This window comes from Pan paniscus, chromosome 10, assembly GCF_029289425.2.
Source record: "Pan paniscus chromosome 10, NHGRI_mPanPan1-v2.0_pri, whole genome shotgun sequence".
NCBI lineage: Eukaryota > Metazoa > Chordata > Mammalia > Primates > Hominidae > Pan > Pan paniscus.
In genome coordinates, this window is record NC_073259.2 from 129,474,449 (window position 1) to 129,501,084 (window position 26,636).

Sequence of the window (26,636 nt, forward strand, 5' to 3'; positions counted from 1 at the left end):
ATCTGAGGTCATTTTAAAGATAATTTTCAGGCCAGGTATGGTAGCTTATGCCTGTAATCTCAGCATTTTGGGAGGCTGAGGTGGGAGAATTGCTTGAGCCCAGGAGTTCCAGACCACTTTGGGCAAGAGGGCAAAACTCCATCTCGACAAAAATTACAAAAATTAGCCAGGTGTGGTGGCGCCCACTGGTGGTTCCAGCTACTCAGGAGGCTGAGGCAGGAGGATCACTTGAGCCCAGGGGTGGAGGCTGTAGTGAGCCGTGACTGTGCCACTGCACTCCAGCCTAGGCAACAGAGCAAGCCCCTGTCTCAAACAAAAAAAAACGTGATATTCAGAGTGACTTGAAACATGGATCTGAATCTAGGTACTGGAGTTTCCACTTTCAGCTTCAGGACTATCAGTTCACACCCAGCTATAAACATATCGAGCAAATTCCAAGAACTCTTCTATGAGTGTCATATCAATATACACACCTGCATATGTGTACTGCTGAGCCACCGCGCCTGGCCAAAAGTATTTTTTTCAAGTGTCTAATGGTGTAATAATTAGCCATTCAAATTAAAGGGGCCATTCTAAAGAATTAGCTTCAGCAGGTGTTGTGGCTCAGGCCTGTAATCCCAGCACTTCGGGAGGCCAAGGCAGGTGGATCACCTGAGGTCAAGAGTTCGAGACCAGCCAGGCCAACATGGAGAAACGCCGTCTCTACTAAAAAAAACATGAAAATTAGCCGAGTGTGGTGGTGTGCACCTGTAGTCCCAGCTACTCAGGAGGCTGAGGCAGGAGAATTGCTTGAACCCGGGAGGTGGAGGTTGCAGTGAGCTGAGATCTTGTCATTGCACTCCAGCCTGGACAACAAGAGCGAAACTCTGTCTCAAAAAAAAAAAAAAAGTTGAAGTAGGGGAGATAAGAATTAAATAGAATTGAATCAGTTGAAACAAAAAAAATTTCAATGCAAGATCAAAAGAGCTGTTTTGGAAATCTTGGCAGCAGTGCTGAAAAGAAAAGGCTATTAACCTTTTAGCAAAGACATAGTCAGATGTGTGTTCAAGAATACCATTTGAAATTATAGTCTTACAAAATTACTACAGGCAGCCAGGCATGGTGGGTTATGCTTGTAATCCCACCACTTTGGGAGGCCGAGGCAGGAGGATTGCTTGAGGCCAGGAGTCTGAGACCAGTCTGGGTAACATAGTGAGATCTTGTCTCTACAAAAAAAAAAAAAAAAAAAAAAACGGGCCAGGCATGGTGTCTGTAGTCCCAGCTATTCAGGAGGCTGAAGGGGGAAGATCACTTGAGCCAGGAAGGTCAATGCTGCAGTAAGCCATGATCTTGCCACTGCACTGCAGCTTGGGCAACAGAGCAAGAGCCTGTCTCAAAAAGAAAAAAAAAAAATTACTGCTACAAGTATTGTGACTCTGGAAGGTGTTAAGGTTTCAGAATGAGGATGGACAAAGGTTGACATTTTTGGGAACAATTATTAGGCACATGTATCTTCTTTTTTTTTTTTTTTTTTTTTTGGAGATGGGGTCTCACTCTGTTGCCCAGGCTGGAGTGCAAATGGTGCAATCTCGGCTCACTGCAACCTCTGTCTCCCGGGTTCAAGCAATTCTCTTGCCTTAGCCTCCTGAGTAGCTGGGATTACAGGCGCACACCACCATGCCTGGCTAATTTTTGTATTTTTACTAGAAATGGGGTTTCACCATGTTGGTCAGGCTCGTCTCTAACTCCTGACCTTGTGATCCACCCACCTCGGCCTCCCAAAGTGTTGGGATTACAGGCATGAGCCCCCCGTGCCCAGCCTAGGCACATGTATATTCTTGATTGTAAATGAAGGTGGTGATGGATAAGAGTATTAATCTTTTTATCCTGCATAGTCTGAAATTGGAATTTTCAAGGCAACTCTTCTTACCACAACCATCTGAATGTCTCCTTCCCTGAATGTCTATTTTATTCATTTATCAGTTGATAATGTTCGTATTTCATTGTGTCTGTCTAATTTGGCTATAAATGTGCAAGAGCGTCAGCCTGTCTGCCTTGGATTGTAAACTGTTAGAGGAGAGAGGCAAGGTTTAGCTAATTCTCTGTGTGAATCATTTAGCATGGCATAGCACTACACACAATTTAGGTTTTAATAAATGTGTTGATTATGATCTTTGAAAAAAGGCTTAGTCCCATTTATCATCTTCTCGACCTTGTCAGCACTTCTCAAGAGGGTGGGGAGAGTTGACTTAATCTACATTTTTTTTTTTTTGAGTCAGAATCCCACTCTGTCATCCAGGCTGGAGTGCAGTGGTGTGATCTCGGCTCACTGCAACCTCTGCCTCCCCAGGTTCAAGCAATTCTTGTGCCTCAGCCTCCCAAGTAGTTGGGATTACAGGTATGCGCCACCATGCCCGGCTAATTTTTGTATTTTTAGTAGAGACAGGGTTTCACCATGTTGAACAGGCTGGTCTCAAACTCCTCACCTGAAGTGATCTGCCCGCCTTGGCCTTCCAAAGTGCTGGGATTACAGGCGTGAACCACCGCACCTGGCCTACTTTTAATACCTGAAGCTTATGCTAAGTATGATAACTGCAACATATCAGTGATGTCTGTTGGTGAATGCCTGAAATGTTGTATTTTCACATTTCTGTAGCTGTTTGAGATGATATTATTAATTGTATGGTACTTGGACACTTGACTTGAAGTAAATATGTTTTAAAATTGAATCACTTCAGTGTGAAATTCAAATTTTGTGGAATCCAAAAATATTTATTTTGACTTTTGCCAACTGTTATTGGGGATGGAATGCCTAATCCTTGAATTGTAACTTCAACAGAAGGGTCTCATTACCAGCACAGGGGTGAACAAAGGCTCAAGGAGACAGGAGACTTCTATATTTTGCCTCTTAACTATTTTTATTACAGTCAGTGATGTTAATCTCTAAAATATCCCAATAAATTAATGTAATCACTGCAGTTTTGTTTTCTTTTTTTTTTTTCTTTTTTTGAGACAGAGTTTCACTCTTGTTGCCCAGGCTGAAGTGGAATGGCACGATCTTGGCTCATTGCAACCTCCATCACCCGGGCTCAAGCGATTCTCCTGCCTCAGCCTCCCAAGCAGCTGGGATTACATGTGCGTGCCACCATGCCTGGCTAATTTTTGTATTTTAAGTAGAGACAGGGTTTCACCATGTTGGCCACGCTGGTCTTGAACTCCTGGCCTCAACTGATCTGCCCACCTCAGCCTCCCAAAGTACAGGGATTACAGGCATGAGCTGCCTTGCCCCACCATCCCAAAGGAATTTAAACAGGAAAAGACAAAGTCAGACTTTTCGTGTAAAGAGGCTTTTGTCCTCAGGATAGAGAGCAAACCAGAAGTGGGGATGACTAAGCAGGTGGTGGGGGTGGTGGGGTAGTGCAGATTGGAGCTCCATCTCCTGCAGCTGCAATGAAGCAAGAGAAACAGTAAGAGCCATGGGCCAAGGGGATGAAGAAGTAGATGGATGTGAGTGGTGCACAGGGGTAGAGCTGCTCAAAGGCAAAGTCAAGGATGACTTGCAGTTCTCTAGCATGGTGCCATAGAGCATGGTAGGGAACCCAGGAAGAGGAGCATGGGTTGGAAGGAAGTGGGTACTGAGCTGACAAATCTGAAACGCAGGGAAGAGACGGATTGGCAGAGGCTCAGGAGACCCATATACAGACCTAGACAGGGAATTCCTGAGAATAGTTACCTATCTGGAGTTACAGGGTGAGGTCATCCAGGAGAATCTGTCGAGTGAGAAGTGGAAAGGCCTGCAATACTTGTATCAACACCAAAACTTGAAGGGTGGGTAGAGGAGATGGAGAAGAAATTGCTCAGAGAGACAGAAGGAAAACCGAGAGAGTAGAGTGGGTGGCCCAGCACGGTGGCTCACGCCTGTAATCACAACACATTAGGAGGCTGAGACAGGAGGACTGCTTGAGCCCAGAAGTTCGAGACCATCCTGGGAAACATAGGGAGACCCCGTCTCTACAAAAAATAATAATAAATTAGCTGGATGTGATGGTGCATATCTGTAATACCAGCTACTTAGGAGGCTTAGGCAGGAGGATTGCTTAAGCCCAGGAGATCAAGGCTGCAGTGAGCCATCATGGTGCCACTGCACGCCAGCCTGGGTGACAGAGTAAGATCCTGACTCAAAAAATTTATTTATTTATTTATTTATTTATTTATTTATTGAGATGCAGTTTTGCTCTTGTTGCCCAGGCTGAAGTGCAGCGGTGTGATCACGGCTCACCACAATCTCTGCCTCCCAGGTTCAAGTGATTCTCCTGCCTCAGCCTCCTGAGTAGCTGGGATTACAGGCATGCACCACCACACCCGGCTGACTTTGTATTTTTAGTAGAGACGGGGTTTCTCCATGTTGGTCAGGCTGGTCTCGAACTCCCAACCTCAGGTGATCCGCCCACCTCAGCCTCCCAAAGTGTTGGGATTATAGCATGAGCTGCTGTGCCTGGCCAAAAAAATTTTTAAGAAGAAATCTGAAACCTATTTCATGTTATATCTGAAATATGCTTTCTCTTAGTTTTCTAAAAAATATGTTTAAACCCTTTTCTGGTTTAGAATTTACTGTAGTTTGGAGTATAAGATTTGTCCAGGTAAATTCCCAACATCCTTATCAAGGAGTCATCAGATAGTTTCCGTCTTTGAAGCCTGGGTTGTCTTTGAATTTAGAGCAAAGAATGGTTGGATTTTTTCCAAAGTTGCCAGCAAAAAGCATGCGCTTAAGTCAGACTTGGCTTCTGGTCCCATCTTTGCCTGTAGCTAGATGTGTGATCCTGAGCACACTTAACTCTTCTGGGAGGCACTTTGTCAATGTAAATTGAGAAAGTACATAAAGTGACCTTGAAGGGCCCTTCTAGCTCAAAAACTTTATAGCAAATGATGGATTCTTTTTTTTTTTTTTTTTTTTTTTGAGACGAGGTGTCACTCTGTTGCCTAGGCTGAAGTGCAGTGGCAGGACCTCTGCTCACTGCAACCTCCACCTCCCAGGTTCAAGCAATTCTCCTGCCTCAGCCTCCAGAGTTGCTGGTATTACAGGTGCCTGCCACCACGCCTTGCTAATTTTTTGTATTCTTAGTAGAGACAGAGTTTCACCATGTTGGTCAGGCTGGTCTCAAACTCCTGACCTCAGGTGATCCGCCTGCCTGGGCCTCGCAAAGTGCAGGGATTACAGGCATGAGGTACTGTGCTCTGCCAGGACTCATTATTAAGTTCAGAATTTCTAGATCTTAGTGAGACTCCGTTCAAGCAAAACCATACTATGATACAACTGTTAACAAGATGAGAACCTGGCAAACTTTTAAATTTTTATTTATTTACTTATTATTTTTTAGAGCCAGTGTCTCTCTCTCTTGTCCAGGATGGCCTGCAGTTCCTGAGCTCAAGTGATCCTCTGGCCTCAGCCTCCCAAGTAGTGAGAACTATGGGTATGTGCCATCATGCTTGGCTAACCACCCCCCTGCTTAACCTGAGTTTGCAAATGTCAAAGTTGGAGATAGGTCATAAAATCGACTCACTGGTAGATTTTACAGACTGGATCTTGCTGTGTTGCCCAGGCTGGTCTGTAACACTTGGGCTCAAGTGATCCTGCCATTTGAGCCTCCCAAAGTGCTGGTATTACAGGTGTGAGCCATTTCCCCCAGCCCTGCAAATAAACCTATTTTCTTTTTAAATTACTCAGTCTCAAGTGTTCCTTTATAGCAACACCAATGGACTAAGACGTATATGAATGTAGATTTACTGTACAAGAATGAACTTGTTTTGGAAGGTCTGTCTTTTTATTGGGAGAATCGTAATTCTGGTGAGCATCATGCTGGACTGGGGATAGGAGAGTTGGCAGCTCTTCTTTCATCACTGCCTCACTGAGCCTCAGGCAAGACAGCTCACCTTCCCAAGCTATGAAAAGAAGAAAACCCTTTCTCCTTTCTGCCTGCTAAGGAGGGTTATTGGAGAAAAAGCCTATAAAGTGCTCCAACTTCAGAGAAATATCAATTGGCCCTGTGTTATTTGTCTCACTCTCTGGAAACCACTTTATTTATTTATTTATTTTATTTATTTTGTTTTTTGAGACAGTCTTGCTCTGTGGCCCAGGCTGGAGTGCAGTGGTATGATCTCGGCTCACTGCAACCTCTGCCTCCCGGGTTGAAGCAATTCTGCCTCAGCCTCCCAAGTAGCTGGGATTACATGTGCCCACCACTGCACCCAGCTAATTTTTGTATTTTTAGTAGAGATGGGGTTTCACCATGTTGGCCAGGCTGGTCTCGAACTCCTGACCTCGTGATCTGCCCGCCTTGGCCTCTCAAAGTGCTGGGATTACAGGCATGAGCCACCGTGCCTGGCCTTTTTTTTTTTTTTTTTAATTTATTTATTTGACACGGAGTCTCGTTCTGTCACCCAGGCTGGAGTGCAGTGGCATGATCTCGGCTCACTGCAACCTTCGCCTCCTGGATTCAAGTGATTCTCATGCCTCAACCTCCTGGGTAGCTGGGATTACAGGCACGCACCACCATGCCAGCCTAATTTTTGTATTTGTAGTAGAGACAGGGTTTCACCATGTTGGCCAGGCTGGTCTCAAACTCCTGAACTCAAGTGATCTGCCCGCCTCAGCCTCCCAAAGTGTTGGGACATAGGCGTGAGCTACCGTGCCTGGCCTGGGAACCACAGAAAGTTCTGTTTCTGTTTCACTTTCAGGATTCTTCAGCTATTTGGCAAAGTTGAAGACATAAGTTCCCAGTTCACAACCATTTTCTCCATTTTACAGAGGGAGAGACGTAAGGCAGAAGAAGATTACATGTACGAGTTGACAGCATAATTCACTGGCAAAATTCCAAAAAGATGCTATCAGTCCAAAAGAAAATTATTCTGGGGAGCCATCTGTTCTCCAGCTGCAGAGATGTTTCTCTAAAGTGCAATAAGTATTGTTGAAACCATTTTTACTGTAGCGGAAGTCAATCACAGTCCGGATTCAGATGGGAGCTGGTTTAAGCATTCAGATGAAGAGATACTTCGTCATTTCTACCATTGAGTCAACTTTATGACCTATTTACAACTTTGGCATTTGCAAACTCAGGTTAAGCAGGGATGGTTAGAGAGTTTATTTGATCCTTTAAATTATAAAACTTATGCAATGAGTCCAAAAAAGATGGATTACCTTGAGTAGGTAAAATAGTTATATTTGTTAAAGTGACCAAGGATAAATAAAAACATAGCAAACCAGATCCAATTCTCAAATATTTTAATCTGGCTCATATCTAGGCAACCAGAGTTGGGCACTCGTCTAATGATGCAGTTGAGCTTAGATGGGAGAGTGGTGGGGCATGGGTAGAGAGGTACACGTGCTGGAGATGAGACACGAATGGCAGAATGTAGAGAACTGTTAAAACTGGGTGATGGGTATGTGAGGGTTCATTGTATTATTCTATTTACTTTAAATATGTTTGACATTTTCCAGAATAAGAAATGGCTTAATACAGCAAGTTGCTAACCAACTTTTAAAAAGGCATATTATCTTCCTTCTATGACTTGTTATCATTGGGTGATTCCATTGTTAGGATAATAATAAAGCGTTCTACCCTATTGTCTTTTTTTTTTTTTGTTTGAGACAGAGTCTTGCTCTGTCACCCAGGCTGGAGTGCAGTGGCGCCATCTCGGCTCACTGCAAGCTCCGCCTCCCGGGTTTACGCCATTCTCCTGCCTCAGCCTCCCAAGTAGCTGGGACTACAGGCGCCCGCCACCGCGCCCGGCTAATTTTTTGTATTTTTTAGTAGAGATGGGGTTTCACCGTTGTCTGGATCTCCTGACCTCGTGATCTGCCCGCCTTGGCCTCCCAAAGTGCTGGGATTACAGGCGTGAGCCACCGCGCCCAGCCTCCTAGAATGTTTTTATTACCCCAAAAGAAACCTGTGTCTAGTAGCAGTCACTCCATTTCCCCCCTGCTCCTTCAGAGACCTTAATCACTACTCTACTTTCTATCTCTATGGATTGGCTTATTTTGAACATTTCCTGTAAATGGAATCATACAATATGTAATCTTTTTGTATCTAGCTTTTTTCACTTAGCATTATTTTTTTTTCTTTTCTTTTTTTTTTTTTTTTGAGACAGGGCCTTGCTCTGTCGCTCAGGCTGGAGTGCAGTAGCGCAATTTTGGCTCACCGCAGCCTCAACCTCCTGGGTTCAAGAGATTCTCCCACCTCTGGCTCCCGAGTAGCTGGGATTACAGGCGTGCGTCGCCACATCCGGCTTTTTTTTTTTTTTTTTTTGTATTTTTAGTAGAGATAGGGTTTCACCACGTTGGCCAGGCTGGTCTCGAACACCTGACCTCATGTGATCCGCCCGCCTCAGCCTCCTGAAGCCTTAGGACTACAGGAGTGAGTCACTGTACTCAGCCAGCCGCATGATGTTTTCAAGGTTCATCCATGTTGCAGTATGTATCAGTACTTCATTCCTTTTTTGGTCTAATAATATTCCACTGCATAGAGAGACCACATTTCCTTTAACCATTTCTCAGATAATGGACATTTGGGTTGTTTTTACTTTTTGACTATTATGAATAATGCTGCTAAGAAACCATTAGCATGTACGTTTTTCTGTGGACCTAGGTTTTCATTTCTCTCGGGTATACACCTAGGAGTGGAATTGCTGGGTCTAATGGTAACTCTGTATGTTTTAACATTTTTGGGCCGGGCGCGGTGGCTCACGCCTGTATCCCAGCACTTTGGGAGGCCGAGGTGGACGGATCACGAGGTGAGGAGATCGAGACCATCCTGGCTAACACGGTGAAACCCGTCTCTACTAAAAATACAAAAAATTAGCCGGGCGCGGTGGCGGGCGCCTGTAGTCCCAGCTACTCGGGAGGCTGAGGCAGGAGAATGGCGTGAACCCGGGAGGCGGAGCTTGCAGTAAGCCGAAATCGCGCCACTGCACTCCAGCCTGGGCGACAGAGCGAGACTCCGTCTCAAAAAAAAAAAAAAATTTTTTTTAAAGAATTGTCAGGCATTTTCATAGCAGCTGCATCATTTTACATTCCCACCATTCATGTATGAAGATTCCAAATTCTCCACATCCTCACCATCTATTTTCTTTCTTTTTAATGTTACCCATCCTTGCAGGCGCACAGCGGTATCCGTGGATTTGATGTGCATTTCCTTGATAGTTAATGATGTTGAGCATCTTTCATGTGCTTATTAACTCTGGAGGGAGACCTGCCAGGCCTTTTCTAATGAGGGACAACCATGGCTTTGTACCCCAAGAACATTTTTATTGAGTTGCTTTGTGTCTAGATCATTAGGAGAATTAATTAATACTTTCTCTTCCAATGAAGCTCAGCTGCGTCCTGCATCGTGAATGAAAGGCTTTCTGTACATTTTTCCAAAAAAGAAAACCTAGGACTATTATGGATAAGAAGTGACATTATCTGAGCAGCACTTGAAGCAAGAGAAATACATACTCTGATGCATTATTTCAGTCTAAGGAAGTGGCCTGCCACGCACTCTCTCTCTCTCCGTGTGTTTTAATCTAATATAGCACAACTTGTCGAAGCAAATCTATAATGTATATAAATAACAGAACAGTCTTAGGTCCTCATGAAGAGCGAACTGACTTTTTTATGTTTAAAATCTTAAATATTGGTTAAGTTAGAGGTGAGATTTAAAAGTGTAGGAAAATCGGCTGGGCCTGGTGGCTAATCTCAGCACTTTGGAAGGCCGAGGTGGGCGGCTTACCTGAGGCCAGGAGTTCTAGACCAGCCTGGCCAACACAGTGAAAACCAGTCTCTACTAAAAATAGAAAAAATTAGCCGGGTGTGGGGCGGGCGCACGAAGTCCCAGCTACTAGGGAGGCTGAGGCAGGAGAATCCTTTGAACCCGGGAGACGGAGGTTGCAGTGAGCCGAGATCACACTATTGCACTCCAGCCTGGGCAAGAGCAAAACCTTGTCAAAAAAAAAAAAAAAAAAAAAAAGTGTATGAAAATAAACTGTCATCCAGTACAGCTGAAGAAATCGATACCTTAATTTACAACCTGTTTCTCTGTCCAAAGGCAATTCCAAGACTCGAGCAAATTCTTTTATTATGCTACGATTTTGGTTATTTTGAATACAGCTTTTCAAAGAGCACTTGGGATTTGAGAGCCCTTGGTTTTCTAAGTGTTTTCAATAAGTCTTGTTTTTAAAGGCCGCGTCCTAGCGAGTGCAGCTGCCGCTCCTTACCGGACCCACGAGTGAGGAGCCCCGAGGTCATCACCGAGCATGAACGCGGGAACGTCTGGGAAGGAAATCTGAGGCCCTGCTCTGACGGTCATAACAAAAGCCTTCGAGCCAACCGGCGTGTTCAAATTCACCACGGCCCTTCCCGCGCTCCCCTCCCCGGAAACTTGACCACCTAGCCCAGAAAGCCGCAGCAGCTTCCTCAGGGACGCTGTCTCCCATTTCAAACACCCAACCGAGAAAGCAGCACCGCAGCGCGCCTTCCGCCACGCCCAGGTCCGCAGGTCTTCGCTCGGGGCGGAAAAGACTCCTCCCCGCGCACTCCCAGCCAGGAGGATCGCCAGAGGCCCCGCCCAATCCCTGTCGCTTCATTGGCTCTGGTGACCGGCCTCCCGAAAGTCGGCTTCCTATTGGTCGTCTTGGCCGCCGCTCTGCGCTTTTACCGGGGCACGCGGCGAGCGTGATCACGCCCCTTACGTCCGGACGCTCGGTCACTTCCCGGGGCGCCGTAATCGCCGCCCAGAGGGAAGGAGGTCGGCAGTGCGAGGAGCTGCTATGGTGCTGAGTTTCCTGGTAGAGCCGGCCGAGCTGAGGCGGTCGCGGCCATGAAGGTGAGGGGCCGGTGGAGCCGGACAGACCCTCCTCGCCAATCCTATCCAGCCAGGGCACCTGAAGCGCCTCCTTTCTTTCCGCCTTAGCGGTTACCTAGTCGTCATCTCGGAGAGCTGCGCTGAGGGGGGTCGCTTGCCCGGCTTCAGGTGCCCCAACCGAGCCAGGGCAGGCTGCCGGACCCTCTCGAGCTCCTCCAGTGCCACCCCCGTCAGCGACCCGAGCGGTGGGGAGAAGCCGGGCGCCCCTAGCGTTCGCGCCGGGTGGGCCCCTCTCTGCGCCGGGCCCTGTGCGCCTCCTCGGGGGCCTGAGGCAGAGCCGCCAGGGCTCGCCTGAGCCTCGGTCCCTTGGCGCGCGGCGCGCCCTCTCCCGCCCCGAGTCCTTGAACTAACCCAAGTGTTGGGGACATCGTGGGACCAAGGAGAACAGGAGGGGTGCAGGGGGTGAGGCTAGGGCCAGGCTAACGGGTTAAAGAACTCTCAGGGTGGGGATGCCACCCGGAAGGGGTGCTTCGTAGGCTGCACGTCGGGGCCGCGACCTAGAGAAGGCTGGATGTGCCTCCATCGCCACTAGGTAAACGCAGCAAGGAATTTGGCAGCTTGAGTTCTCCAAGGTGGGAGTGAGAGCGTGGGAGCATTACTGATGAGAAGTTGAAGAAAAGGGGGAAGGGGAGCGGGATTTCCGGCCTACTTCTGAGAGATGATTCTCAACCCGATCACTGAGAGTTCTGAAGAGCTTTGTGAACAGCAGTCAGTTCAGGGTATTGATTCATTTGCCGAACTCAAACCAAGTGGGATGAGTCATAAGGTGATGATAACTTTCAGACCTAGACGGTTTCGTTAATCTCAGTGCAGAGGTGTGCTGGGGGTGGGTAATCTAGCAGGTGAGCTGCTAGATTAACGCTGTCTCCATAAAGCGTCAAAGATTTACTATGGAAGATTGAAAAAGAGTGTCAGCTGGTCACAGAAGTTCAGCACGTTTTGTTGAACGTTTTCTGTGCGTTAGCCAAGAGGGAGACATGGTGAAGAGAAGTAATTCAAAATACAGTCTCATCCCTTAGGAAGGCAGTTTACCATTCAAAAGAAGAGTCATTTGTAAGTAACCATATTACAAGGCAGAAGGCTATGGGTATCAAAAAAAAAAAAAAAAGGCAGAGACAAAACACAGGAGCAAGAAAGAATACTTCTGGCTACAGAAAGCAAGGAATATTTTTGGAATAGGTAACTTTGGAACTGTGCCTTGAAGTATGAGGATATTGTAAAAGCTTATTTTTAACTTTCCAGTTTAGTTATAAAATATTACAGCTTGAAATATCTATTAAAGTTTCTAGAAGTAGCTTTATTTCCTGAAAACCACCCTCTGCTGTGTTAAGATCCAAAAACAAAGCAGGGATCTTTATATATAATGCCTCGAAGAATCAGTATCTTTATTAATATTAAATTTGTGGCCCATTAAGGAACTAGCTATCGAAGGAAAGAATTAGAGACAGGTCCAGTGTTGAAATTTTAAACAAGTTCTTTGAAAACAGACGTGTGTTTTGAATTGAAGTGGAAGGTACTACTTTCCAAGATGAAATTTTAGAAACAAAGTTTGGTGGCAATTGAAATTATAGAAAAGATACGTATTTTCAGAAGCAAAATATGGACCTGAATAGACATCAGCCTGTGCAAGATGACAGTTATAAATGATGCTTTTGTTTTTGTGAAACTGGATTTACACCATTTAGGATTTGGGCTGTTAAATGTTTATTATTTAACTTAATGTTGATTTATATTGAAATTGTTTAATTGTGGGTATGCTCATCTGTAGATTTCTGGGCAGAGACTGATTCCTGATGTCATGGAATGCTAACATGTGAATGTTCATATAAGGAAATAATTCTTTCTGTGGAATTAAAATTACATTAAAAGCTAAGCAAGTATACCTGGCCGGGTGCAGTGGCTCACGCCTATAATCCCAGCACTTTGGGAGGCCAAGGCGGATGGATCACTTGAGGTCAGGAGTTCGAGAACAGCTTGGCCAACATAGCAAAACCCTGTCTCGATTAAAAATTATTTTAAAAAGAAAAAAAGGAAAAAAAAAAGTTAAGCAGTTAAAAATAAACAAGAAAAGCTAAGCAATTATATGGATAAGTACATGTTCACTCAAACCTGGAGCAGCTGGTTTTAGTATATGTACGGAATGGGTATTTACTTTCTCCCTTTGGTGTTTTGGTTTGGTTTGGTTTAGAAACTGATGTTTTGAAATAGGTCTTACCTCTCAGACTCAAGTAACTTTTTAACCTTGCAGTAACATCCAATCAACTTCCTATAAGGGATTAAAAAAAAAATCCAAATTGATTCCCTGTGTTAATTTGATTTAATCCTCTTTCCCATTTTTCCTTATTTATATTGATCTCACCATTAATTGTGCTAATCTGGGTTCTTCCAAGCTCAAAATGAGATATCAAGGAGAAAGTAATCTACTGAATGTAATTCCTTTTCCTTTTTTTTTCTCTGAAAGGTGGGGGAGTGGTGCTAAGGATCAAGTATACTGTTAAAAGAAAACAAAAACCCAAGCATGAGGAAGGTAACATTTATATCTATAGCACACATTATTGTAATAATCTTATCAGTTTGGCCAATGTCTTGTCTAAAAGTATTACATTTTGGAGTTCATCATCTGTTTTTGCAACCTGCTTAATGTCCAAATGGTATGAGAGAAATAATTTAGGATGTAGAATTCCTTCCTTTGTGGTATATGGTCGGATATTTGGTCACTAAGAAAGAGTTAGGTCCCTGCATATTGTATTTCAGTTGAAGCAGCAGTTTTGATAAGAAATCCTTTCACATTCTAAGGAGCATATGTTTCTCAAATGGCTCTAAATAGGATAAAGAGGCCGGGCCGGGCGCGGTGGCTCACACCTGTAGTGCCAGCACTTTGGGAGGCCGAGGCGGGCAGATCACAAGGTCAGGAGGTTGAGACCATCCTGGCTAACACAGTGAAACCCTGTCTCTACTAAAAATACAAAAAATTAGCTGGATGTGGTGGTGGGTGCCTGTAGTCCCAGCTACTCTGGAGGCTGAGGCAGGAGAATGGCGTGAACCCGGGAGGCAGAGTTTGCAGTGAGCCGAGATTGTGCCACTGCACTCCAGCCTGGGCGACAGAGCAAGACTCTGTCTCCAAAAAAAAAAACTAAACAACAAAAAAAAAGGATAAAGATTTTGCTTTTTTATCAACTGTTTTTTCTGCTTTGCTTTTAGTTATGTAGGAAAGTTTAACCTAACCAAGATTAAACTGTAAAACTGATTATTTTATATCACCGTTGCTAAGATTTAATACATCTTTTTCCTGTCGTTTAACACAGGACATTGAGTTTTAGCAAACTGAAGGTTGTCCAGAGTTTGAAACAAACCCTGGACATATAGTGGGTGAGTTCTCTGAGGAAGCTTTCATTGATGGAAGAACAGTATTGCTCCTTGGTCCTTGTAGATTCATGTAGCATCCGAGACAATTATTTTTGAATTTAAAACTTCTAGGTTCATCCTTAAAATAACTGTGTAAATAATATATTTAACTTAGAGTTATGGCAAGCAAGGTAGACGCTTATGAGAAGAGTCTATGGCTTTATTATTACATTGCTATTTACCTAGTTTAATAAAAAGTGAATGACTGTGTAGTAACATATTAGAGTTTTGGCAAGCAAGATAGACTCTTACGAGAAGAGTCTATGGCATTATTATTACCTTGCTATTTACCTAGTTTAATAAAAAGTGAATGACTTAGATCATTTAGTTTTCTGTTTCTTTTTTTTTTTTTTTTTGAGATGGAATCTTACTCTGTCGCCAGGCTGGAGTGCAGTGGCACGATCTCAGCTCACTGCAACCTCTGCCTCTTGGGTTCAAACAGTTCTCCTGCCTCAGCTTCCCAAGTAGCTGCCATGCCCGGCTAATTTTTTTTTTTTTTTCCTTCGTATTTAGTAGAGACGGAGTTTCACAATGTTGCCCAGGCTGGTCCCAAACTCCTGAGCTCAGGCAGTCCACCTGCCTCGGCCTCCCAAACTGCTAGGATTACAGGCTTGAGCCATGGCACCTGGCCTAGTTGTCTGTTTTCATACTCATAAACTTTCTTTTCCCACTCTCCCCCTATACTTCTCTTGTGTCTGGCTGTCATTTAATCTTTTTTTTTTTTTTTTTTTTTTTTTTTTTTGAGATGGAGTCTCTCTTTGTTGCCCAGGCTGGAGTGCGGTGGCACCATCTCAGCTTACTGCAGTCTCCGCCTCAAGTGATTCTCCTGCCTCAGCCTCCTGTGTAGCTGGGACTACAGGTGTGCACCACCACGCCCAGCTAATTTTTTTTGGTATTTTTAGTAGAGACCGGGTTTCACCATCTTGGCAAGGCTGGTCTTGAACTCCTGACCTCAAGTGATTCTGGCCTCCTAAAGTGCTGGGATTAGAGGTGTGAGCTACTGCGCCCAGCCTGTCATTTAATCTTCATGGAAACTACCATAGCTTTTCTGATTCTTCGTTCTAGTCTGGCTGGTTGATAATATATTTAATGGAATCATTAAAAGTTTAGGGTTGAAAATTGGTGGTAAATTTGTGAATTCTTTAAATTGAGCATTTTGAAGTATTTTCTCCCCACAGGGATTCTGAAAGCATATTAGATTATACACACACAGAAGCAAAGACAGCTGAACCTTGAGGCCATTTGAAAATCCTGGCACTGTGCCAGAAAGAGAGCTGGGCTGCTGCTCTTGCAAAGAAATAGAACACCTTTCCTCTTGCTTTTGTTGACTGTAATGATGTTTCATGGGCTTATATTGTTTGACTCTGACTGAGGAACCTGAGAGAGTCCTTATAACCTTATTGGCTGGAAACTGTCATTCCTACTCTTACGCAGATTATTTAGGTTTGTATTCTTTCCCCTCCCATTTGCTTCCTCTCCTTTGCTCCTACAGAGGGGAGGGGGCTTCTAATTCATTTTTGGGGAGGGAACAGTATGGGAGAAACACTGTCAGTCTCTGCTATGGGAGGAAAAAGAGGGACTTGAATATTGAGGAGTTTCAGTGAAGGAACTGACATGCTTGGCTAAGTACTTTCTGGGACCTTCTCACATTTGTCTTCCTGTAGTGAAGATGGAGTTCTGGTCTCCACTCAACTAGCTGGTAAGCTGCTCTTGGTCAGCTGTATATTATCCAGACTTGTTGGCTACAGAGCTAAGGTCCTGTTCTCCAGTTGATGCTATCAGTAAAAACAAACATTTTAATTTCCATTTGTCTTCTTGCTTTTTTTTTCTTTTTGAGACAGGGTCTTGCTCTGTTACCTAGGCTGGAGTGCAGTGGTGCAATCTCTGCTTACCGCAACCTCCGTCTCCCAGGTTCAAGCAGTTTTCCTGCCTCACCCTTCTGAGCAGCTAGGATTACAGGCATCCACCACCATGCCTGGCTAATTTTTGTATTTTTAGTAGAGACGGGTTTTCACCATGTTGACCAGGCTGGTCTGGAATTCCTGACCTCAGATGATCCTCCTGCCTCGACCTCCCAAAGTGCTGGGATCACAGGCGTGAGCCACTGTGTCCGGCCTCTGTCTTATTTCTTTTTTTTTTTTCTTGAGACGGAGTCTTGCTCTGTTGCCCAGGCTGGAGTGCAGTGGCGCAATCTCGGCTCACTGCAAGCTCCGCCTCCCAGGTTCACGCCATTCTCCTGCCTCAGCCTCCTGAGTAGCTGGGACTACAAGTGCCTGCTACCATGCCCAGCTAATTTTTTGTATTTTTAGTAGAGACGGGGTTTCACCATGTTAGCCAGGATGGTCTCGATCTCCTGACCTTGTGATCTGCCCGCCTCGGCCTCCCAAAGTGCTGGGATTACATGAGGCACCGCACCCGGCCTGTCTTATTTCTTAATTAGCTCCAAATTGGATGTGGAAAAAAGGTACTGTTACTGGCTCCCTAAAATCTTGGTGCACTGTCTTTGAAGAAAAGAGGAGAACTGGCATTGGATACCAGTATGACATGAGGATATCTAGGTGTCTGAGGCAGTCCAGGCAGGTTTTAGAATTTGATTTCTTATTATGGAATGTGTAAGTTGTTGTTGTTGTTGTTGTTGTTGTTGTTGTTGTTGTTGTTGTTGTTGTTGTTTGAGACAGACTCTTGCTGTGTCGCCCAGGCTGGAGTGCAGTGGCGTGATCTCAGCTCACTGCAGCCTCCGCCTCCCAGTTCAAGTGATTCTTGTGCCTCAACCTCCCGAGTGGCTGGGACTACAGGCACTTGCCACCACGCCCGACTAATTTTTTGTATTTCAGTAGAGATGGGGTTTCACCACGTTGCCCACGCTGGTCTCGAACTCCTGAGCTCAAGCAATCCGCCCACTTCAGCCTCCCAAAGTGCTAGGATTACAGGCGTGAGCCACCGCGCCGGGCTAGGTGTTAAGTTTTTAAATACGATACCTGGTTTTTAACTGATATAAGCCAGGCAGACCATGGTCCTATGGTGGCTCTACTGAGAGCAGCTTTGGCTTAAGAGAGTGGGTAGGAAAGGGATTAGACTATCAAGAACAAGTCATTTATTTTTAGTAATCACTGATGGCTAGAAAATAAACTCCAAACACGGGTGAATTCTCTGAGCTTGGAGTTTTGTGCTAGGCATAGGCAGACAGTTGCCTCATTCTCTTATTTTCTATGTTGTTTTAAACTACATGGTCAAGAGAGGAAATTTAGCTATCTTCACGATTATCGTTCTTTTTTAAAAATATAATTTCAACTTTTAGATTTGGGGGTACATGTACAGACTTGTTACATGGGTATATTGAGTGACGCTAAAGTTTGGGGTACAGTTGGTCCCGCCAGCAGGTAGTGAACACAGTACCCAACAGTTAGTTTTTCACCCCTTGTTCCCTTCCTCCCTCCTTCCCCTCCCCCCAGATTATTGTTCTTTCTAAACTGTTAGAAAAAGGGTTATACTTCTTACATACCACTTGGATTCATGTGGTATAACCCATGGAGTTTTGCTGCCAACTAAGGTCCCCAAGTAGGTCATGAAAGCCCAGATCATGGCTTGCATTTTCGAAGTTCCAGACTTTTCAGAGATCTGGCTTTGGGCTTTATTCACGGAGGAGTAACTGTAGGGTTTTTTTCCCCCAATGAACAAATAATGGATGGTGACCCTTCCATAAAGAAGGCACCACTTTGGAATTGAGGCCAGTGAATTGACTGCAAATTCAGAAGCCAAAGGGGTATGCCTAGTATACTGTCAGAAGCCAAAGGTGGGGGTATGCTTAGTATACAACAACTCAATGAATTGACTGCAAATGCAGAAGCCAAAGGCGTATGCCTAGTATACAACAACTCGGTGAACTGACTGCAAATTCGGAAGCCCAAGGGCTACGCCTAGTATGCTGTCTTTCCAGGAATTGAGTTTTCTCAAAATCTAGGAGGAAATGGAGTGGTTTGTAGAAGATGCTTCAATCTTACTATCAGTATGGAAGCAATGAATGAATAAAAGAAAAATAAAGGAATACAGGCTAATTTAACTGGAGGAAGATCTTAAAGTATAGGGAAGACAGAAATGGAACAGGAAAGAACATGAACTTAGGTCTCTAAAGCTTTTAAAAGGAGGGTGCAGAAGAGGGATCCTTGTTGGTTATGACCTACCGGATATGGTAACTGGGTTCCAAGGAAATATAACAGAGGCAGAGTGTGAAGAGCTCAGAAAATAGATTGGCATATGTTCCCCCCATCCCTTGTCCCCCTCTCCACTGTAAGAGCTCAGATTCAATAAACCCTTGGGGAAATTGTCTTTTAAATAGTTCTCCAATTGCTTTTATAGGTTCTGTCAAGTCATAGCAGAAAATGTGGGCCAAGCGTGGTAGCTCATGCCTGTAATCCCAGTGATTTGGGAGGCTGAAGCAGAAGGATCCCTTGAGCCCTGGAGTTTGAGATCAGCCTGGGCAGCATATCGAGACCCCGTCTCTAAAAAAATAAAAATAAATGGCCAGGTGTGGTGGCTCACGCCTGTAATCCCAACACTTTGGGAGGCCGAGGCAGGCAGATCACCTGAGGTCAGGAGTTCGAGACCAGCCTGGCCAACATGGTGAAACCCCATCTCTACTAAAAATACAAAAAATTACCAGGGTGTGGTGGCAGGCACTTGTAATCCCAGCTACTTGGGAGGCTGAGGCACAAGAATCACTTGAACTCAAGAGGCAGAGGTTGCAGTGAGCCAAGATCGTACCACCGCACTCCAGCCTGGGTAACAAGAGTGAAACTCTGTCTAAAAAATAAAAATAAAAATAAATAAAAACTAGAAAATGTGTACAGATTTAAGAGGGGAAAGATCAGTATAGGACACTTCAAGCACTGTTAGGTGAGTGTCAAGGTGACAGTTGTAGGTAGAGATGCCTTTGCCCTGAGGAGGCATGCAGAATAAATTTCTGAAATTTATGAGAAAGTACAGGAAGATGAAACATACTAAAGGAGAGCCAGGTAGATGGAGTCCTAGCTTGGAAGGATTTATCTTCTGGATGGATTCTTCAGCCTGGAGGTGAAGAAGGACAAAAATACTTTGAACAATGGCTGCTTTTGATAGACCCAGAAATCACTGACTTTCTCCTCATATTGGGAGATTTCACACAAGAAAATGTGCAGAGGAGTTAAGGTGGGAAATAAAAGTTGGGGCCCAGAAGCAAAGAGCAAATAAAATCAAGGAGAGCACCAAAGTCCAGCAAAAGTTACAGGCCAATCTGTGGTAAAAAGGAAAGGGATTCATTGAAGAATCAGATTGTTAAAAACTCAGGTGACCCTTTCTTTTTTTTTTTCTTTTTTTTTTTTTTGAGATGGAGTCTTGCTCGGTCACCCAGGCTGGAGTACAGTGGTACAGTGGCGTGATATCTGCTCACTGCAACCTCCACCTCCCAGGTTCAAACGATTCTCCTGCCTCAGCCTCTCGAGTAGCTTGGACCACAGGCGTGCACCACCACGCCCGGCTAATTTTTGTATTTTTAGTAGAGACGGGGTTTTACCATGTTGACCAGGCTGGTCTCAAACTCCTGTCCTCAGGTGACCTGCTGGCCTCGGCCTTCCAAACTGCTGGGATTATAGGCATGAACCACAACACCTGGCCAAAACTTAGCTGACCCTTTCTTAAGGGATTGGGTAAAACCAAAGTGGGATGCGAAATACTACATATCCCACAACAGAAAAACATGTAGACAGGTCTTGGGGAGTATGTTGCCGAGGCATTAGTTCCAGAACTCTAGGGCCACAGGCTTCCAAAGTAACCACAGCCCTTTCCACTCAGGAATTTGTGGAGGGTGATGTTCCAGCTGAAACAGTGTAGGCAGGAAGAAGACATCTTCCCTTTGACTGAGCAGGTCTTAAGCTTTTAACCTGGCCTGTATATCAGAATTACCCAGGGAGTTTTCAAAAAAATTCTGGTGCCCAGGCTGTACCACAGACCAGTGAAATCAGAATCTCTGGGGCTGGGACCCCAGGAATCAGTATTTTTAAAGACTTGCCTGGTGAGTCCAACATGCAGCCAAGGCTGAAAACCATTCTCTTAAGGGCAGTTTCACAACCCTAGGCAATTCCTCAGCAAGAGGTACTGACAGCAGCTACCAAGGTACAGGACTAAAACACCTGTTCCAATGAAGGGCAGCGGGGGTGGGTGTTACCTGGCACTTCAGTGCTAAAATGAATGTAAAGAAATTATGTTCATGGCCAGGCGTGGTGGCTCATACCTGTAATCCCAGCACTTTGGGAAGCCGAGGCGGGCGGATCACCTGAGGTCAGGAGTTCGAGACCAGCCTGACCAACATGGAGAAACCCTGCCTCTACTAAAAATACAAAATTAGCCGGGCATGGTGGCACATGCCTGTAATCCCAGCTACTAGGAGGCTGAGGCAGCAGAATCGGTTGAACCTGGGAGGTAGAGGTTGAAGTGAGCCAAGATCGTGCCATTGCACTCCAACCTGGGCAACAAGAGCGAAACTCCATCTCAAAAAAAAAAAAGAAAAGGAATTATGTTCATTTCAGCACTGGGATGCCAGGAAATATGGGGCTTAAAGGGGAGATGGAAATTAAAATTTTTAAATATGCTGGATGGGGCTGGCGTGGTGGCTCGTGCCTGTAATCCCAGCTCTTTGGGAGGCTGAGGCAGGCGGATTATGAGGTCAGGAGTTCGAGACCAGCCTGGACAACATGGTGAAACCCCGTCTCTACTAAAAATACAAAAATTAGCTGGGTGTGGTGGTGGGTGCCTGTAATCCCGGCTACTCGGGAGGCTGAAGCAGGAGAATTGCTTGAACCCGGGAGGCAGAGGTTGCAGTGAGCCGAGATTGCGCCACTGCATTCCAGCCTGGGCAACAGAGCAAGATTCTGTCTCAAAACCACCAAAAAAAAAAAAAAAAAAAAAAAATGCTGGATGGGAAAAAAAAAATACTTCAAATATACTAGTGACAGGGGCTTCCCCTGCTTCAAATTTCTGAACTTTCCAGAAGGCTGGAGTGTTGCAAATGCTCCTCTCAGAGATGATAACTATAAGTGGATTTGCCCTTCAATATGATGGTAAGGTTATTCTCTCACTGGGAGATCATGTTCTCATTGGAAGATTTTGCCCAAATTTAAGTTCAGAGATTCTAATGAGGCTGCAACCTGAATTTTTCAGGATTGCTTCTTTACCTTCTATTCCTGTAGTATTTGGCTGACAGTAGTTAATGTGTCTGAGTTGTACTGAATATTGGGTTATAGCAACGTTTTTGCCTGGGACACTTTGGAGGTTGGCTTGGGCTTTTTTGTTGTTTGTTTTTGAGACAGGTTCTCACTCCGTCACCCAGGCTGGAGTGCGGTGGCGTAAGCATAGCTCACCATAGTCTCAACCTCCCAGGCTCAAGAGATCCTTTTGCCTCAGCCTCCGAGTAGCTGGGAGCACAGGCACATGCCACCACACCTGGCTAATTTTATTTTTTGTAGAGATAGAGTCTCCCTATGTTGCCCAGGCTGGTCTTGACCTGGCCTCAAACAATCCTCCCACCTTGGCCACTTAAAGTGCTGGGATTACAGGTGTGAGCCACCATTCCTGGCCTGTTTTTAATTTTTTATTTTATAATGAGGGCTAAATTAAGTGTTTTTCTTCATTTTCTTTCTGGGGAACAAAGAGGAAATTCCCTTCCTTGTATAGAAACGTGAGGAATGGGACAAAATTGTCCCCCTCCAAAATTGGTATCTACACAGAGAATCCATCTGTTTTCCCAAAATAAGACCTTCTATTCCCTTTACCAGAGCTGTGTAGTTGAAAAAAAAATTTTCAGCCTAGAATTTTAATGCTCATACTCATTAACATGGTTTGAAAAATTGTATCCTTCCCTAATTCATTGTAAAACTATCCCTGATACAAAGGTCATAATCTCTGACAGTGCTGCTTTTAAAAGGGGGTGTCATTTGAGAATTTTGGTTTTCTTTACCAAGAAAACATATTTTGAACTTTCTAAATAGCATGTAAAATTTTATAATGTTACATTGTCTGTGAAGAGATAATAGGAATTTTTTACACAGTTACTTGTCAGTCATACCATGGTGGAAAGAGGAGCAGGAGAAAAAGAAGTTTTTGTCCGTGAGGAACTTTCACTGTAGTCCAGGAGGCAACATCAGACATGAATTAGAAGGGGGATAAAAGCTAAGAGAGCTGTTGGTTTAGTAGCTACATTAGTAGGAAGCTAAACTTGCACTTCTGTTAACCCTGGAATGAAGAGAAGTTTATCCTGGGAGTACTTTCTGCAGTTGAGGTATTTTTTTCCCCAAAAAATGTAACGTGCAAACTAAATTTTTTAGAACAAAGTTTTTCCAGTTTTAAGAGTGCATACTCTAAAGAACTGTGGATGAATCCTTTACTTAAAAGAACATTAACTTTATTATTATTAATTTTTTTTGAGATGGAGTCTCGCTCTGTCACCCAGGCTGGAGTGCAGTGGCGCAATCTTGGCTCACTGCAAACTCCGCCTCCTGGGTTCAAGCGATTCTCCTGCCTCAGCCTCCCGACTAGCTGGGACTACAGGCACGTGCCACCATGCCCAACTAATCTTTTTTTTTTTTTTTTTTTTTGAGATGGAGTCCTGCTCTGTTGCCCAGGCTGGAGTACAGTGGCGCAATCTCGGCTCACTGCAAGCTCTGCCTCCCGGGTTCACGCCATTCTCCCACCTTAGCCTCCCGAGTAGCTGGGACTACAGGTGCCCGCCACCACGCCAGGCTAATTTTGTTTTTGTTTTTTTGGTAGAGATGGGGTTTCACCGTGTCAGCCAGGATGGTCTTGATCTCCTGACCTCATGATCTGCCTGCCTTGGCCTCCCAAACTGCTAGGATTACAGGCGTGAGCCACCACGCCTGGCCTAATTTTTGTGTTTTTAGTAGAGATGGGGTTTTGCCATGTTGGTCAGTCCAGTCTCGAACTCCTGACTTCATGTGATCCACCCGCCTTGGCCTCCCAAAGTGCTGAGATTACAGATGTGAGCCATTGTGCCTGGCTGAACACTAACTTTAAATTAACTCTTAGTGAATCTAGATTTTCATGCTTTTTTTTTTTTTTTTTTTTTTTTGGAGATGGAGTCTCGCTGTGTCACCCAGGCTGGAATGCAGTGGTGTGATCTCGGCTCACTGCAACCTCTGCCTCCCGGGTTCAAGTAATTCTCCTGCCTTAGCCTTCCGAGTAGCTGGGATTACAGGTGCCTGGGCACCGCGCCAGCTATTTTTGTATTTTTAGTAGAGACGGGGTTTCACTATGTTGGCCAGGCTGGTCTCGAACTCTTGACCTCATGATCTGCTCCCCCACCTCTGCCTCCCAAAGTGCTGGGATTACAGGCATGAGCCATTGTGCCCAGGCTATTTTTTTTTTTTCCTTCCTCTTTTCGAGGCAGAGTCTCACTCTGTCACCCAAGCTGGAGTGCAATGGTGCGATCTAGGCTCACTGCAACCTCTGCCTCCCGGGTTCAAGCGATTCTCCTGCCTCGGCCTTCCAAGTAGCTGGGATTACAGGCATCTGCCAATACGCCCAGCTAATTTTTTGTATTTTTAGTAGAGACGGCGTTTTGCCATGTTGTCCAGGCTGTTCTTGAACTCCTGACCTCAGGAGATCCACCTTCCTTGGCCTCCCAAAGTGCTGGGATTACAGGCATAAGCCACTGAGCCTGGCCAGATTTTCATGCTTTTAAGCACACCATGGCTGTAGAGTTTGAGGTATATAATCATTTAAAGGTATGGACTGTTATAATTTTACCTGTCCTTTTTTTTTTTTTTTGAGACGGAGTTTTGCTCTTTTGCCCCAAGCTGGAGTGCGGTGGTGCGATCTTGGTTCACTGCACCCTCTGCCTCCTGGGTTCAAGCGATTCTCCTGCCTCAGCCTCCCGAGTAGCTGGAATTACAGAAGCCTGCCACCATGCCCAGCTTTTTTTTTTTTTTTTTTGAGATGGATTCTCGCTTTGTTGCCCAGGCTGGAGTGCAGTGGTGCCATCTGGGCTCACTGCAAGCTCCGCCTCCCAGGTTCACGCCATTCTCCTGCCTCAGCCTCCCAAGTAGCTGGGACTACAGGCCCCACCAGCACGCCCAGCTAATTTTTTGTATTTTTAGTAGAGACAGGATTCACCGTGTTGGCCAGGCTAGTCTTGAACTCCTGATCTTGTGATCCACCTGCCTCAGCCTCCCAAAGTGCTGGGATTACAGGTGTGAGCCACCGCGCCCGGCTTCACCTGACTTTTAAAGGCATCACTATTTCTTGAGAATTATAGGGTGTGAAGACTTATAATATTGAAATCCTTGGCTTTGATACTTCAGACTGTTTGAACCTTGTGTTGTGGTTTCTTCTTTACCTTCTCCTTTCTTTATAATACAACATTACTTCTGGGTAATAGCAGAAACAGCCATTATCCTTCTGTTGCATTCCAAATTGCCTTTTGCATTTTAAGGTTGAGGGCTTTTTATTTGCTTTTTGTTTTAAGAGCTTGCTGGACAAACAGTCCAGCATTTTACATGCTATTATAAAATGTTTGACAGAATCAGATAATAAAATAAATGGAACTGTATTATTATATGCTGCCATTTTAACTAATACCTCAGCTATCTCGACTTCCATTACCTATCACATTATCTAGATTCTAGAATATGCTTAAGAATTAAGACAAAGGCAAAAGCCTATTCGTTCTAAACACTATAGCTTTTATTTTAAGCATGGGAAAATGCCTTTGGCCCTCGCTGAAAATTTATTCTTTTATGTATACTCGGGACAAGCATGGTTATCAGGTTTCTGAGACTGCAGTAAAAAGGAGACAGGTTACTCTGGGCAGGTATAGTGATAGCTCTGGTGGCTCAAAGAGAGGGAAGAGACAAGGAAAAAAGCATAGAAAGCAATACATTAGTTCTGGGCCATTTAGTGGAGTAGCAAATAGCCCTTACGCCTTGGAAGTTCATGATGGTTATCAACTCATTAAAAATTATGTTTAGTATCTTCAGTTTGAAAAGGTAAAATAAAAAAATACTTTCCTGTTGTTGTTGTTTTTTTTTTTTTTGAGACGGACTCTCGCTCTGTCGCCCAGCCTGGAGTGCAGTGGCTTGATCTCGGATCACAACAATCTCTGCCTCCCCAATTCAAGTGATTCTCGTGCCTTTGGCCCTCGCTGAAAGCTAGGAGGCTGGGCACAGTGGCTCATGCCTGTAATCCCAGCACTTTGGGAGGCCGAGGTGGGTGGATCACCTGAGGTCAGGAGTTTGAGACCAGCCATGGTCAACATGGTGAAACCCTGTGTCTACCAAAACTACAAAAAATTAGCTGGACATGGTGGCGGATGCCTGTAATCCCAGTTGCTGGGGAGGCTGAGGCAGGAGAATCGCTTGAGCCCGGGAGGCAGACGTTGCAGTGAGCCGAGATCACGCCATTACACTCCAGCCTGGGCGACAAGAGTGAAGTTCCATCTCAAGAAAAAAAAGAATTTGGAAAGTAGAGAAAATTTCAGAGAAAATAAATTACACATAATACATTAAAATCTATTCTGGTTTGTCTACAACTTCAGGTACAAAAAAATCTAGAGAGAGTTTCAGTTGGTGTTTTGATGTTTTCCAAGTCATTTAAAAAATCATTTACATATGCTATAGTATATTATACCCAATTACAAATGCAAAAACAGAGGTTTAAGGAAATGAAGTAATTTAAATTTATGGGCCTGGCATAGTGGCTCACACCTGTAATCTGAGCACTTCGGGAGGCCAAGGTAGGCAGATCACTTGAGGCCACGCATCTGAGACCAGCCTGGACAACATGGTGAAACCCAATCTCTACTAAAAATAAATTAGCCAAGTGTGTGGCGTGTGCCTGTAATCCTGGTTACTCGGGAGGCTGAGGCAGGAGAATCACTTGAACCCAGGAGGTGGAGGTTGCAGTGAGCCGAGATCGCGCCACTGTACTCCAGCCTGGGTGACAGTGAGACCCTGTTTTTAAATAAATAAATTTATTTTAAATAAATAAATTTATTTTAAATAAATAAATAAATTGATGTTATTTCTGTTAAATAATAGCTGAGAAAATCTGCCTTAGACTGTAGAACTGTGGTGCAATGGCCACCAGCCTAATGTTGCCAGGTAAAATACAGGGTGCCTGAAAATTTGAATTTCAGATGAAAAACAAAGAATTTTTAGTATATGCATATCCCAAATATAGCACAGGACAGACTTTTGTCCAGTCTTTTTTTTTTTTTTAACATGCCTGTATACATGTATCTGTTTTGGGTGGGTAGGGAGGTTTTTTGTTCTGTAAAATTTGGATCATGTTCTCTTTTTGTTAAACAAGAGATCA

General features: G+C 44.5%; 1 protein-coding gene across 5 annotated transcripts in view; it reads left to right on the top strand.

Annotated features, from left to right (window-relative positions):
- The window catches only part of RNF34 (ring finger protein 34), a 43,117-nt gene that overhangs the window by 8,080 nt on the left and 8,401 nt on the right, over nt 1-26,636 (top strand). For 2 of the 5 annotated variants that reach the window (XM_003832361.7, XM_034934669.3), the window contains exons 1-2: nt 10,697-10,835; nt 13,336-13,401. In XM_003832361.7, coding sequence (XP_003832409.3) covers nt 13,393-13,401 — 9 coding nt within the window. In that variant the 5' untranslated portion in view covers nt 10,697-10,835; nt 13,336-13,392. Of the gene's footprint in view, nt 1-10,192; nt 11,407-13,335; nt 13,402-26,636 lie in introns of those variants that run through there. The other 3 variants (XM_034934668.3, XM_055096266.1, XM_034934670.3) reach the window with 3 other exon arrangements.